The 12929-nt window shown below is 41.2% G+C and overlaps 1 protein-coding gene across 2 annotated transcripts; it reads right to left on the bottom strand.

The window, feature by feature from the left end:
- Positions 1–3380: 3380 nt before the first annotated feature.
- pcmt1 (protein-L-isoaspartate (D-aspartate) O-methyltransferase) lies at positions 3381–12908 on the bottom strand. 2 transcript variants are annotated; one of them, XM_086189230.1, is made up of 8 exons: positions 12601–12908; positions 7585–7689; positions 7439–7470; positions 6951–7055; positions 6682–6802; positions 6043–6128; positions 5608–5834; positions 3381–5138 (listed from the first exon to the last, which is right to left on the bottom strand). In XM_086189230.1, the coding sequence occupies exons 1-7, from the start codon at positions 12818–12820 to the stop codon at positions 5655–5657; spliced, it is 849 nt and encodes a 282-aa protein (XP_086045356.1). In that variant the 5' UTR covers positions 12821–12908; the 3' UTR covers positions 3381–5138; positions 5608–5654. The 2 variants fall into 2 exon arrangements, with proteins under 2 accessions (XP_086045356.1, XP_086045355.1); XM_086189229.1 differs by having other exon boundaries at positions 3386–5138; positions 5665–5834; positions 12601–12905.
- Positions 12909–12929: the final 21 nt, after the last annotated feature.

Raw genomic sequence — 12929 nt, 5'->3', positions numbered from 1 at the left:
TGAAGTTGAACTTTCCATTTAAAACTGACGTATTCTTTTCCATGTTAGTCCTACCTTAACGCTCATCTGCTCTCAGGTTTGTTTGTTTTTTTGTTTGTTTACAAGCAGCAATGGGCTACATGTCGCATGTGTGATGAGTGGTGCATTCACATCTGGTTTTCCGCGAACTACGGCATGGTCAAAGGGTCAAAAAAATCCTGTGCACATTGGCCTTGAATTGGCCCTATAGGATTGTCTTCCACATCCCCATCAAGTTTCTGATGAAGGGTCTGAGTTTACTGTTGATGTTGTACAGTTCCATATATATATACATATATATATACATATATACATATATATACATATATATATGTGTGTGTATATATATGTGTGTGTGTGTATACAACATCAACAGTAAACTCAGACCCTTCATCAGAAACTTGATGGGGATGTGGAAGACAATCCTATAGGGCCAATTCAAGGCAAATAGGTCAAGTTTACATTAAGTGCAGCATATAATAAGGAGATGAACTGTCATCACTACTGTTCCGCATAAACCTCCTTCGTCAGATTAACACCAAGAGTGGTTACAGATATCAATTCCTAAGTGGGGCAACAATCAGCCACCTGCTCTACGTGGATGACATCAAGTTGTACACAAGGAATGAGTGAGAAATTGACTCACTGTTCCACACCACCAGGATCTACAGCAACGACATAGGGATGTCATTCAGATTGGACAAATGTGGCCGAATGGTATCAAGGAGAGGCAAGATGATTGGACTGAAGAGGTCGACCTAACAGAAGGAAATATAGGTGATATCCAGAGCGGCTACAAGTACCTTGGGATCCCACAGGCTAATGGAAACCATGAGGAGGCTGCAAGAATGTCAACCACTGCCAAATACCACCAGAGTAAGACAAGTACTGAGAAGTCAGCTTAATGGTGAGAACAAGGTCCGATCCATCAACATGTACCCAGTGCCGGTCATCAGATACCCCACTAGGATCATAAGCTAGCCAAAAGGGGAGACGGAAGCCACAGACGTCAAGACCAGAAAGCTCTTCACCATGCACAGAGGGTATTACCCTAAGTCCAGCATCCTGACGCTGTACGCGGAGCAGAGAAAGGGAGGATGAGGACTAGTGAGCATCAGAGCCACTGTCCATTATGAGACATCAAAAATCCAAGAATACATCAAGAAGATTGCCCATCAGGACGAGCTGCACAGTGAACACCTCAGACAGCTGAAACCCAATGAGAGTAAAGACCTACCAATGGCTGGAACATGCGGGACTGAACGACAGCACAGAGGCACTCATCATGGCAGCACAACAGCAGGCCCGAAGCACAAGAGGCAGAGAGGCCAAGGTCTACTACAGCAGATCAGACCCTAGGTGCAGGCTGTGTAAGGATGCGCCTGAGACAGTCCAACACATAGTAGCAGGGTGTAAATGCTAGCCTCAAAAGCATACATGGAGAGGCTGGGGTAGTGTACAGGGACAACTGTACTCGGTATGGACTAGAAGTACCCAAATCCCAATGGGACATACCACCAAAAGTGGTCGAGAACAACAGGGCTAAGGAGCTTTGGGACTTCAGCTTCGAGACTGACAGTTACTGCCAAACCAACCAGACATAGTAGTGGTGGACAAACAACAGAACAGGGCAGTGGTGACACCAGCTGATGCCAACGTCAGGAAGAAGGAGCATGAGATGGTTGAGAAATACCAGGGGTTAAAAGAACGTGGTTGTAGAAGCACTCAGGGTGGTGACCCCCAAACTGGGAGAGTGGCTCCAGCTGATTACAGGAACAACACCTGAAACCTCAGTCCAGAAGAGAGCAATCCTAGGAACAGCCAAGATACAGCATAGAACCCTCAAGCTCCCAGGCCTCTAGTAGAGGATCCCGAGCTGGAGGATGACACTCGGGTGAGAGGGAGATTTTTTTGAGTCACACACTGTTTAACAAATTTATCTGTCCCTTCAGAAAAACGGGATCATACGATCACATAATTCGCACATGTATGCCGGGAGATTTTTTTCAAAGACGCTGCACTTTCGCCGCATAAATTTCCACCTACTTCCTCTCAAAATGCGCGAAAAATGCGGGGCTTGCATGGTTTCATAGTCCCCGCATTATTGATGCAAAAAAAAGTCTCACATTTTTGCGGTAATTTGAAAAATGTTGTCTACTTCACACAAGAGCAGCACATTTTCTTCCTGTTGCCTTGGGAACTTTGAACTGACGTCATCGGAAAGCTGCAAACCTGACGAAGACATAATGAAGTCCGCAAATCAGTCTCATTTGCCAACAAAAATAAACTTTGAAATTGAAAAAATATCCCGCATATTCCATCGCATTTTTTAAAGAATAATCAAGGATTTTTGCATGCAACAATCTCCGCATTTTTCTGGAAGGACTGATTTATTAGACCTTTCATGAAAACAAGAAAACGTAATTTTAGAAATCTTGTTTAAAACTAAAAATGTTATTCTTATTTATTTAACAAATACACTGAAACACATAACTAAAAGACTTATATTAGAATAATTTGTATTGCCTCCTTTGGCCTTGATAAGGGTTTGCATTCTTCCTGGCATTGTTTTTAAGTACTTTGCAACAGTCTCTTTTGTAATTGAGTTCCTATTAGTTTCCAACTGTGCCCACAGACTTGATTAAGATGAAAATTATCTGTGATCAATCTTCAAATCTACTAAATCCCAAATTTGTTAAATAAGATTAAAATCCGGACTTTGACTTTGCCAGTCCAGTAGTTCCAGTACTCTAGATTCCATTTTAGTGGTCAAATAGTCTCTGCATAGCTTCTTAATATGCTTGAGATCATTGTCTTCTTGGTATATGAGACCACAACCAATCAGATTCAGTAGGGAAGGGATTCCATGATTATAAGTTGTTCGTGTTAACGATACCATGTATTTTCACTGATTGGCCCATGCCATTCCCACAATGGACCATTCTATTCATAAATTTTCTACTGCTTATCCTGTTAAGGGTTGTGGGGGGGGGGCTGGAGCCTATCCCAGTTGCCTTCTGGCGAGGGGCAGAGTACACTCTGGATGAGTCGCCAGTCTATCGCAGGGCCAACACATATAGACAGACAACCATTCGTTCTCACAGCTACACCTACAGTCAATTTAAAGTATATGATTAACTTTGTCCCCCCTTGCACGTCTTTGGATTGTGGGAGGAAGTGTTACGACCTGGAAGGATGGTTCGGGGAAGATCGGAGTTAACAATAAAAGTAACCGGGCAGGGGAGAGGAATTGAGGAGTGGGAAAACGAGAATGGTATAAGCAAGTGTTTATTTACAAAAAAGGAAGAACAATAACAAAAAGGATAAACAACTAAAGGCGAGCATGAGGCCGATTGCCAATTAAGTTAACCTAAGAAAAAGGACTACTGTCTTAGAACTACAAAAAGCACCACAGGCTCCAGCCACCAGGAAAACCTGGTCTTCACCACACACATGCAGGAAGATGAGGACTGAGCCAGCCCCAGACAGCATAGCTGCCCATTTATGCCTCCCCCGCTCATCACACCAAGCAGATTCACCTGCTGCATCTGAGGAGGAACCTATTGGAGAGGAACAGAACACAAGACATACCCACAGCCATCACAGGAAGCCAGAGTATCCCCAGAGAACCCACGTAGGTACAGGGAGAACATGCAAACTCCAAACGAAAGGACCCTGTGCTTTAGTTGGGGCTTGATGCCTGGAACCCTCTTGCTGTGAGGCGACAGTGCTAACCACTGCGCCACCACAACGGAATCTATACTATAATGGAATCTCCACTGGGTTATATTGTGGGTGCAGTGCATCTGGCAGCTTTTCTGCAGACATAAACATGACAATGGTGACCATAGAGGTCAAACTTGGACTTGTCCGTCTTGAGTATCTGCATTTTGGAAGAACCAGTCTCGGCACTTAACTCCAAAGCATAATTGACCACACTGTGAGAACACTTTATACCTTTCCCTATTTGTCTCAGAAACCATCCAGCATCTTGAAGTACTTGAAAGTATCACTTAAATAATTAAATGAGAAAATGTTTTTCCTCTACCAGAATATTTCTGGCAGTCTGGAAAACAAAAAATGCAAGAACAATTTCAAGTGATCTGAACATTTAACAAATTAATCTATGAACTATGTTCTGCAACAAGCCCCATCCAGAAAACTAAATTACACGCATACATATAGACATACTATAGCTTGGATACTAAAGGCTTAATAAGAAAAGGCAGACAAAAATATCAGCATTTCTTTATTTTCATGTCATTCCTGTGATGGTGAAGGCCAAATATCATCCATCACTCTGATCACTCAAAATAAAATGTGCTTTTTTATTTCATGTTTTTTTTCACCTTCAAGAAAACAGACATTCATTTGCTTTATTTTGTGTTTATTTTGGCAAAGCAGGGACTATCCCAAATAGTATCAATCACCAGAAGAGCTTGCACAAAATGTTAATGGAAAACCAGCCTCAGAAAGCAACACGTCATCAAGTGGAAGGAGCAGCGCTGCAAGTGCACGTGTGTTGGAGTTACTGGTGCTCTGCTCTCTGTATTGTGAAGCCATTGCCAATAAGAGCCAATGCACTCTTTATTCTATATGTAGATTGACACCACGTAAGGGATGAATCAGCCATGGGTGTTGCTGCCTGTTGTTGTGTTTGTAATACTGCTGGGGGGGGCTCAATTAAGCAGAAATGTCTACAATTAGATGATCCACACACACAGTAACTAGGTGTTATCTAAAATCTCAGGCTTTTGTCACCATGTCACCAAAGTCCAGCATTCGTCCTACATTCAGCTTTGACGCTGCTGAAATGTAATACTGCAAAATGGCCGATTCAAATGATAATACCACAACAAAAAAATAAAACCAAACCTAAGATCCAGCAATTAAAAAGAATGCATAACGAAAAGATGTAGGCCTGCAAAGAAAAATAAAGAGCCACCATCTCCGACATGTCTGTGCTGAGCGTCAAACAGTCTTTCCTCCCAGCCCAGTGTTACTCTAGTCCATCTTTAGACTCAAACAAAAAAAGCGCAGGTTTTGTTATGTCATTCCAGCTTCCTCCAGTGGAAAATTAAAGGTGGATTATGGACTGTCTTCCTCTTCAGAGTTCATCCCTGTGAGAAATGGGAAGTCAGGAATGTTAGAGAAAATGAAAAAAAGAGAGCATCAAACTGGTCATAACCATCCTGCTTGTCATGCAAACCCAAATGTTAGAATCACATGCAAAATTTTTGAGGTGATTAAAATCCATTGTCTACATCTCACAGAGTACAGGATGTCTTTAAGTGTCTTAAGGGCTTCCAAATTGACTAAGTAGTCATGCTCCCTTAAACCAAACATATGCCTTAATACAACTGCTTTTTTAGTTAATTCTACTGTGTTAAGAGTCCAAAATCACTTTCATTCTTGTCAGGCAGGTTTTAATTGACCAATTTGTGACTATGATGTTAAAAAAAATATGAAGGAAACGTGCAGCTAGTGTGCACGATATGGAAGAAGCAAAAAAAAGGCCAACAAGCAGCAAGATGCAGCCACTTGTGATCCATTGTCTGCTCCAAGCCACATCATTTCACACTATTTCACCTTTGCCACTGTGAGAAGGAGAGTGGGGAAGGAGGGGGAGAAGGAAGTCACTTCCACCTGGACCACTGCTTGTCTTTATCTGTTAAAGGCACATAAATCACCCCCATCAAGGGCTTCATTTTGGTGCTGCCATCCTCCATCTTGTCATATTGCTCCAGCATCTGGTTGCCTCCTGCAGGGCCGACAGGCAGAATGAGCCGGCCCCCGGGCTTCAACTGGTCCAGAAGCTGGGAGACACAAGGTGCATGTAAATGGATAATAATAATAATAATAATAGGAGTAGTAATAATAATAAGATGATGATGATCATCATCATCATGCTGCACTCATGGTTTTCTTACTATTTTGAGACAGTAAAACTGTCCAAGTGCAAAATGACACTTTTTAAAAAAAAAAAGTTATTGCATTCACACTGCTGCTGCTGTGGAGACTCACAGCTTGGGGGACGGTTGGTGCTGCTGCGCCAACATGGATAGCATCATAAGGCGCTTCCTCTGTGTAGCCCATGCGCCCATCTCCCACTGAAAGACACACGTGTGCATATAGGATATCACTTACAGGCTGCAACCATAGCAACACTGCGCAACAATAACACTCCAAAATGCCACAAATTCAGAAAAATACCCATCAGAGGTGACCAAAGCCTAAATGCCTAAAGCTTGGTGATCATAAAAAAAGACACAAATCAAAATGTATTCAGTCACTCAGTCACACCAACTGTGCTGAGATTTTGGATGCATTTACAAGTAAAATGATCGATCAAGAATGAGTGTTTCAAGCTTTCTGAGGTGCTACTCACATGTACTACAACGCTGTGTGGGGCCAGAAGCCCCAGGGAGCAGTTATCAGCTATGTTAGACTGAATTAACATAAAACCACATATAACGATAGCAGCACCGATTGTCATGGAGCTTGTCGGTGCTTCGATAACGACCCAATCACATACCAATTAATACCAAGTCATAGTGACCATACAGGACTCAGCTTATCAATCTAGCAAACTTTTGGTTGGCTTAAATGTACTGAAGATTACTGTCAGCTGAAAGGACTGCCTCAATGAACCAAAAAAATTACCTGTTAATTTAACTCTGCCTGATGTTATCAAACTGGGGTCGTCTTTCTTCACATTATTTATTGAATCGTCCACCAGCTCTTTGATGTGATCAATTCCTATAACCTTCCCTTTAGGGCCTACCTGTAAAGCACAAAGAAGGGAGTCGTGTTCACTCAAAAAAGAATAAGATTAAACATCCAATTTCAGGTTGGCAAAAAAGGTTCTTTGACCAGAATTCCACCAAAGAGAAAGTAAGACTGTATGTCTTTACCCATCATTTGTGACTTACCATTCGTGCGAAGCAAACAGACAAGATTCCACTGCCAGAGCCAACATCCAGGGCTTTAGCTCCCTCATACAGCTGGTCATGTAGAAGCTCCAGAGCATAGGCATGCTTGGGAGGGGGGCATTGACAAGAAAACTACATTACAACCTGGAGTCAGCAGTTATGCCCACACCCACTGACTATCACAAAGTGACAATTACCAAGGACCCAGGGTTTTACTGGCTGATAAACATATTGTAACTTTATGTTCTTTATTATTACAGCCAGGAGCTTTTATCATTTTTTTTTGTTTTTACTGATGACATATGGTTTGACATGGTGAACATGCTAATATCACAAGAAAATAATGTGAATGCTTAATTGTCTTTGTCTGCATAATCCGTTAAAATCTGATGGGGTTTGGACAATAAAGGGTTTCTGTGGCTGCTGCTACTTAATGAGTAAATGGGAGCAAGCTTTACAGAGACATGTCAGATAGTGCAGAGTCATACCATGTGTGGGGCGCTGATGGTTGCTTGATAGCCTTTGGGTTCCAAGGAGAAGCACAGAAGTGGTTAGCTGATCTTGTGTATTTGGGGGCTGTATTAGGATTTCAGACATTGCAGTGATGCATGAACGAGTGCTTGAGCAGACATACCTATTGACTGTGGCGAGTCCATATAAGGATTACACCTAGAGAAATGGGCCCGGTCTGTGGCCAGCATGACTTCATAGACCTTGTCAGACTTAATAATGCCATTTTCTAAGAATGCAAATGAACACAAACAAGGCAGAAATGCATTACACAACCTTGCAGCAGAATGTAAAAACAAAAAGTCAGGGATATAGGCACAACACACAGACAGATAATTCAACTACTGTTTTAGGGGCTATAATTATGTATAAAGTGAGAAAATACACGTGTGCCAAGCATCAGCGATATACAGCAGCTGCTGTGGTTATTTATAGTGAACAATCATTTCTATTTCATTGCATCACTGTGATGAAGTATCTCAATGTGCTAGTTTGCTGTGTTTAATTTAATTTATAACTTGAAATAATTCTGTCTGGTTGTTAACAATTGTGTCAAATGATGGAATTACATTTAAAATATTAGCTATCATCCATTACGATGGAAAACATTTATTAATCTGGAAAAAACAACTGGAAATTGTGGATGGAAATTGCATTGTAATGCAAATCATGTGGAAACAGAGAAATCTGGGGTCTGATGTCTTTTCTTAAATCAAATTTTCAGCACTTCCAGGTGAGGTATATAAAAAACTTGACATCTAATAAAAAAACCAATTTTGATCTTTGTATCTTTGATACAAAACACAGCACAAATATTTCTGTGGAGTCTTACTAATTTTTTTGACCAGTTTTTAGTACCAAATCTGTGTAAAAATTATATCAACCCAAAAATTACTGCAGAAGAACTAATGGGATATAGTCATGCATTGGGTCCATCATATGCTTCCCTTATAATGTTCTGAGCACATACACTCAGCTGTTGACATCTGAATGTCAACAAAAACATAATATTAGTTATAGACTGATGACTGGTAGAACTTTGCACCAAATATCAATCTTTCACATATAGTACACCATCTCTGTGGGGCATATTACTGATGAGCCCCTCCCCTTTCTCCTTCTGATAAAGGCAAAATGGCTCTGTGGTGGGACTTAAATGGCTAAATGCAAACCAAAACAAAGTTTAACAATATATGACCAATTCAAAGATTTACTATTAATATCATATGACAATTTCAGCAGCTCCAAGCACTTTACTAAAAATCCAAGCACTGTTCTAACCTCGGAAATTCCACATTAAAATTCAAGCTTTATTTTTTTTTTTAAGGATTTCCAGGGACTCTTACTACGACATACACACAGAGTGTACCAACAGATTTATTGTAGATGGGAATGTATTTATCGGAGGTCAAGTGTAGACTGCAAAAAATCTTGTAGACATATGGTGAAGGTCAAAAACAAACAAGTGTTGTGCCTTCTTCAGAATAATCTCTCATAACAGGTTGCGGCAACAGCTGGTGCCAAACACAGGAAAAGCCAACGACAGCCGGCACTGCTCTCATTACTGGCTCCCCACACACACACACACACACACACACACACGATACATTACAAGCTGCTAGATGGACACCTACGAGTGATTTCTCTAATCCAAGCTACTCAATCTGGAGGACATTAAGCTGATTTTTTTTCCGATTTATAATCATTCAGAACACAAAATTGACTGACATGCCCTTTGGGTAAAATGTTAAATTCCAGCTGTTCATGGCATATAAAACAACAATATATTCTCTCGAAGCAGATTTAATTTGACAATCAAAATTAGGAGCCAAAATTGTAATAAAACAAAATCTTAATGATTTGAAATTAGACACCCTATTTATGCTGACCAGTCCTGAGCCCTGGTCAGGAGTAAGCATAATGAATGAGCATGCATCCTGAGTGCAACCTATGTAAAATCCTGTTTATGCAAATTTAGGTTAAATTTAAGCCTTTTGTGTGTGTGTGTGTGTGTGTGTGTGTATATATATATATATATATATATATATATATATATATATATATATATTTATTTTGTCACACCTTCTCATTCAATGTTTAAGCCCTGTTCCGACTACACAACTTTTTTTGTCGGCGACACACCCTGCTGTTCACACCACCTGACACTCAAGCGGGCTGCTGTTCACACTACAAGATTTGTCGGCGGACGGGAGTGTTCAGACTACACGATTTTCCCCGTCAGTAGGTGTGGCCGACTGCCCAGCTGTCCAGGAAACTCTTGAACGCAGCACACACCCCTTTCATTATAAACATGGACGCGGAGCAGAATGCAGCCCTCCAGGTCATTTGTGCACTACTATGTAGCAAAAAAAAAAAAAAGAGGAAGAGAGTGTGGGCGAAGGAATGGATTGGCAAACACGGACAGCGTAAAGGCAGGGGTGCTCATGCCAATGCTCGACCAAGCCTTCCAGATCCTCCTGTGTCCACGGATGTCGTCGACACCTAAAATCATGTAGTGTGAACTGGGCTTTAGAGAGATAAGAAGAAAAAAAAGATAAACTCTTATTCCCACAGTGGGGAAATTGGCACAGTAGAAACAGAGAGGTAGAGGCAGAAAAAGTACAGAGCAATAAATAGCAGAAAATACAATAAACTACATTAAAAAAACTATAATACACTATCATAGACTAAATATTAGCAGCATGTTTATTCTTTATTTTTACTATTTCTACATTGTAGATACATACTCAAGACATTAAATATATGAAGCAAAATATATGGAATTACGTAGCAAAGAAAAATTGTTGAATAACTGTAAATATGTTTTATATTTTAGACTCCTCAAAGTATCCACCCTTTGCTCTGTTGACAACACTGCAAACCCTTGACCTTCTCTCAATGAGCTTCATGATGTAGTCATCTGAAATGGTTTTCACTTCACAGGTCTGCCTTGTCAGGGTTTTGTTTTTTTTTGCAGAATTTCTTCTTCATGGGGTTGGGACCATCAGTTGTGTTGTGCAGAAGTCAGGTTGGTACACAGCTGACAGCCCTATTTAACAACTATAAGAATTCACATAATGGCAAAAACCAATCAGCTAAGTAAAGTCCATCATAACTTTAAGAACTGAAGGTCAGTCAGTCCAGAAAATTAAAAAAAACCTTTGAATGTGTCCTCAAGTGCAGTTGCACAGAAACTGGCTCACATGAGGACCGCCCCAAGAAAGGAAGACCAAGAGTCACCGCTGCTGCTGAGGATAAGTTCATCCAAATCACCAGCCTCAGAAACAGCCCCTAACAGCACCTCAGGTTTGAGTCCAGATAAATGCCACACAAAGTTCTAGTGGCAGACATATCTCCACATCAACTGCTCAGAGGAGACTGCGCCAATCAGGCCTTTATGTTCAAATAGCTGCCAAGAAACCACTACTAAGGAAAAGCAACAAGCAGAAAAGATTATTTTGGGCCAAGAAGCACAAGGAATGAACATTACACCAGAGGGAATCTATGCTTTGGCCTGATGAGTCCAAATTTTAGATCTTTGGTTCCACCTGCCCTGTCTTTGCATGACGTGGAAAAGTTGAAGGGACAGTCTCTACATGCATGATTCCCAACGTGAAGCATGGAAGAGGAGGTGTGACGGTGTGGGGTTGCTTTGCTGGTGACACTGTTGGGGAATTGTTCAAAATTGAAGGCACACTGAACCAGCATGGCTGCCACAGCATCCTGCAGCGACATGCCATCCCATCCAGTTTGCATGGAGTTGGACCATCATTTATCTTTCAACAGGACAATTACCCCAAACACACCTCCAGGCTGTGTAAGGGTTATTTGACCAAGAAAGAGAGTGATGAGTGCTGCGACAGATGACCTGGCCTCCACAGTCACCTGACCTTAACCCAATCCAGATGGTTTGGGATCGGATGGGCCGAAGATTGAAAGCAAAAGAGCCAACAAGTGCTCAGCATCTCTGGGAACTTCTTCAAGACTGTTGGAAAACCACTTCAGGGGATGACCTCATGAAGCTCATTGAGAGAATGTCAAGAGTGTCCCAAGCAGTAATCAAAGCAAAGGGGGACTATTTGAAGAATCTACAATATCAAACATGTTCCGAGTTATTTCACTTTTTAGTTTACTACATAGTTCCATATGTGTTCAATCATAGTTTTTATGCCTTCAGTGAGAATCTAAACTGTAAATAGTCATGAAAAAAATAAAAAACATTAAATGAGAAGGTGTCCAAAATTTTGACTCACACACACACACATATGTATTTTAGACATGGACAATAATAGACACAAAACCATAGCTCCTTGAAAGGCATGTAATTAGAAATATTGTTGGAGGTATTGAGATAATTACGCTTTTGCTTTCATTTAAAAACGAATAGCGTTAGGCGTTAGAGCATGACTAGTCACTTGTCTGAACCTATTCAGCTTCTGGGAAGTGCAGCTGAACTGTCAGTTGTTATGGCTGACTGTGCAGAATATAAATAGACCCAGTAGACTTTATTGTGAACGTGGACTTACACATTAAAGTAGTATCATATTTATGAGATTTAGCTCCAAGCAAGGCATAGATATTTAATACATACATTTAATACAGATACATTATGTATCGGAGTCGACATGTCGCACAGAATCAGCATTGCAACCTCAAAGTAGAAAATTGCTGAACGCCTGTCGTTTTCAATAATTCGCTAACAAATACATTGTAACACATATCTAAATGGCCGTGTCATTTAAGATAAAGTAACGTGCACATTATAAAGATCGCCATCAATGAATGTAGGCAGGGCGCATAGCTATTGTGTTATTGCTAGCTACAACGTCGCAAATGACGCACATAAAGCTAGTAGGTGAAGCTACCATAAACGGTATCTGCATTAACCTACTTTGCATTCTGTGTCTTACTGTTTGCCTAATTTTGTAACGACAGAGGCATGCATGTGCACCACAGTGTGAACGTGGTTTTCAAAAGGGGTGGAGAGAGGTAACGCTAGGTCAACAACCAGGCACATAGCTTAGCATCCAGCTAGCTAGCGCGCGCTTCTGTTCACCTTAGTCACCACACTCAATCGTTTTCACACAAACTGTTGCTAAAGGCGTAAGCTGCTGACGCTTGATGAAGCGTTTCCACTTACTGCGGAGGTTGTTGACGAGCTCTGCGTGACTGGCTCCTCCTGATTTCCAGGCCATTATTAAACAGACTTTGCGGAGTAAGTAGACAGCAGCTGTTAGTGCCGCGCCTGCGCCAACTGTTTTGCCGATGAAACTGACAACCTCTAGAACAGACGGCGGAGCGGTGGATACGTCACCAGGCATCCGAGATGGTTTTACTGCAGGACTGCCTGTATAAAACATTCACACTGTATCAGTATAGCGTCATTTGCCCCAAAGCCCTATTTTCTTTAGGTATACGCCTCTATCGATGTTAATTACATAGGAAATCGTATGTGATTTGTCGCAGTAG

The sequence above is a fragment of the Aulostomus chinensis genome, chromosome 20 (genome assembly GCF_037954235.1).
Source record: "Aulostomus chinensis isolate RoL2024-O1b breed Wild chromosome 20, RoL_Achi_v1.0, whole genome shotgun sequence".
In the NCBI taxonomy this organism is placed as follows: Eukaryota; Metazoa; Chordata; class Actinopteri; order Syngnathiformes; family Aulostomidae; genus Aulostomus; species Aulostomus chinensis.
This window is presented reverse-complemented; position numbering and strand designations above follow the sequence as displayed.

Excerpts from the sequence above, each read along its gene's own strand:
- pcmt1 (XM_086189229.1), bottom strand. The coding sequence starts at position 12,820 with ATGTTTTATACAGGCAGTCCTGCAGTAAAACCATCTCGGATGCCTGGT. Across the intron at positions 7,056-7,438 it reads CCATCAGCGCCCCACACATG|CATGCCTATGCTCTGGAGCT; the intron begins GTATGACTCTGC and ends CCCCCTCCCAAG. Across the intron at positions 5,835-6,042 it reads CACCAACCGTCCCCCAAGCT|CTTCTGGACCAGTTGAAGCC; the intron begins GTGAGTCTCCAC and ends TGTGTCTCCCAG.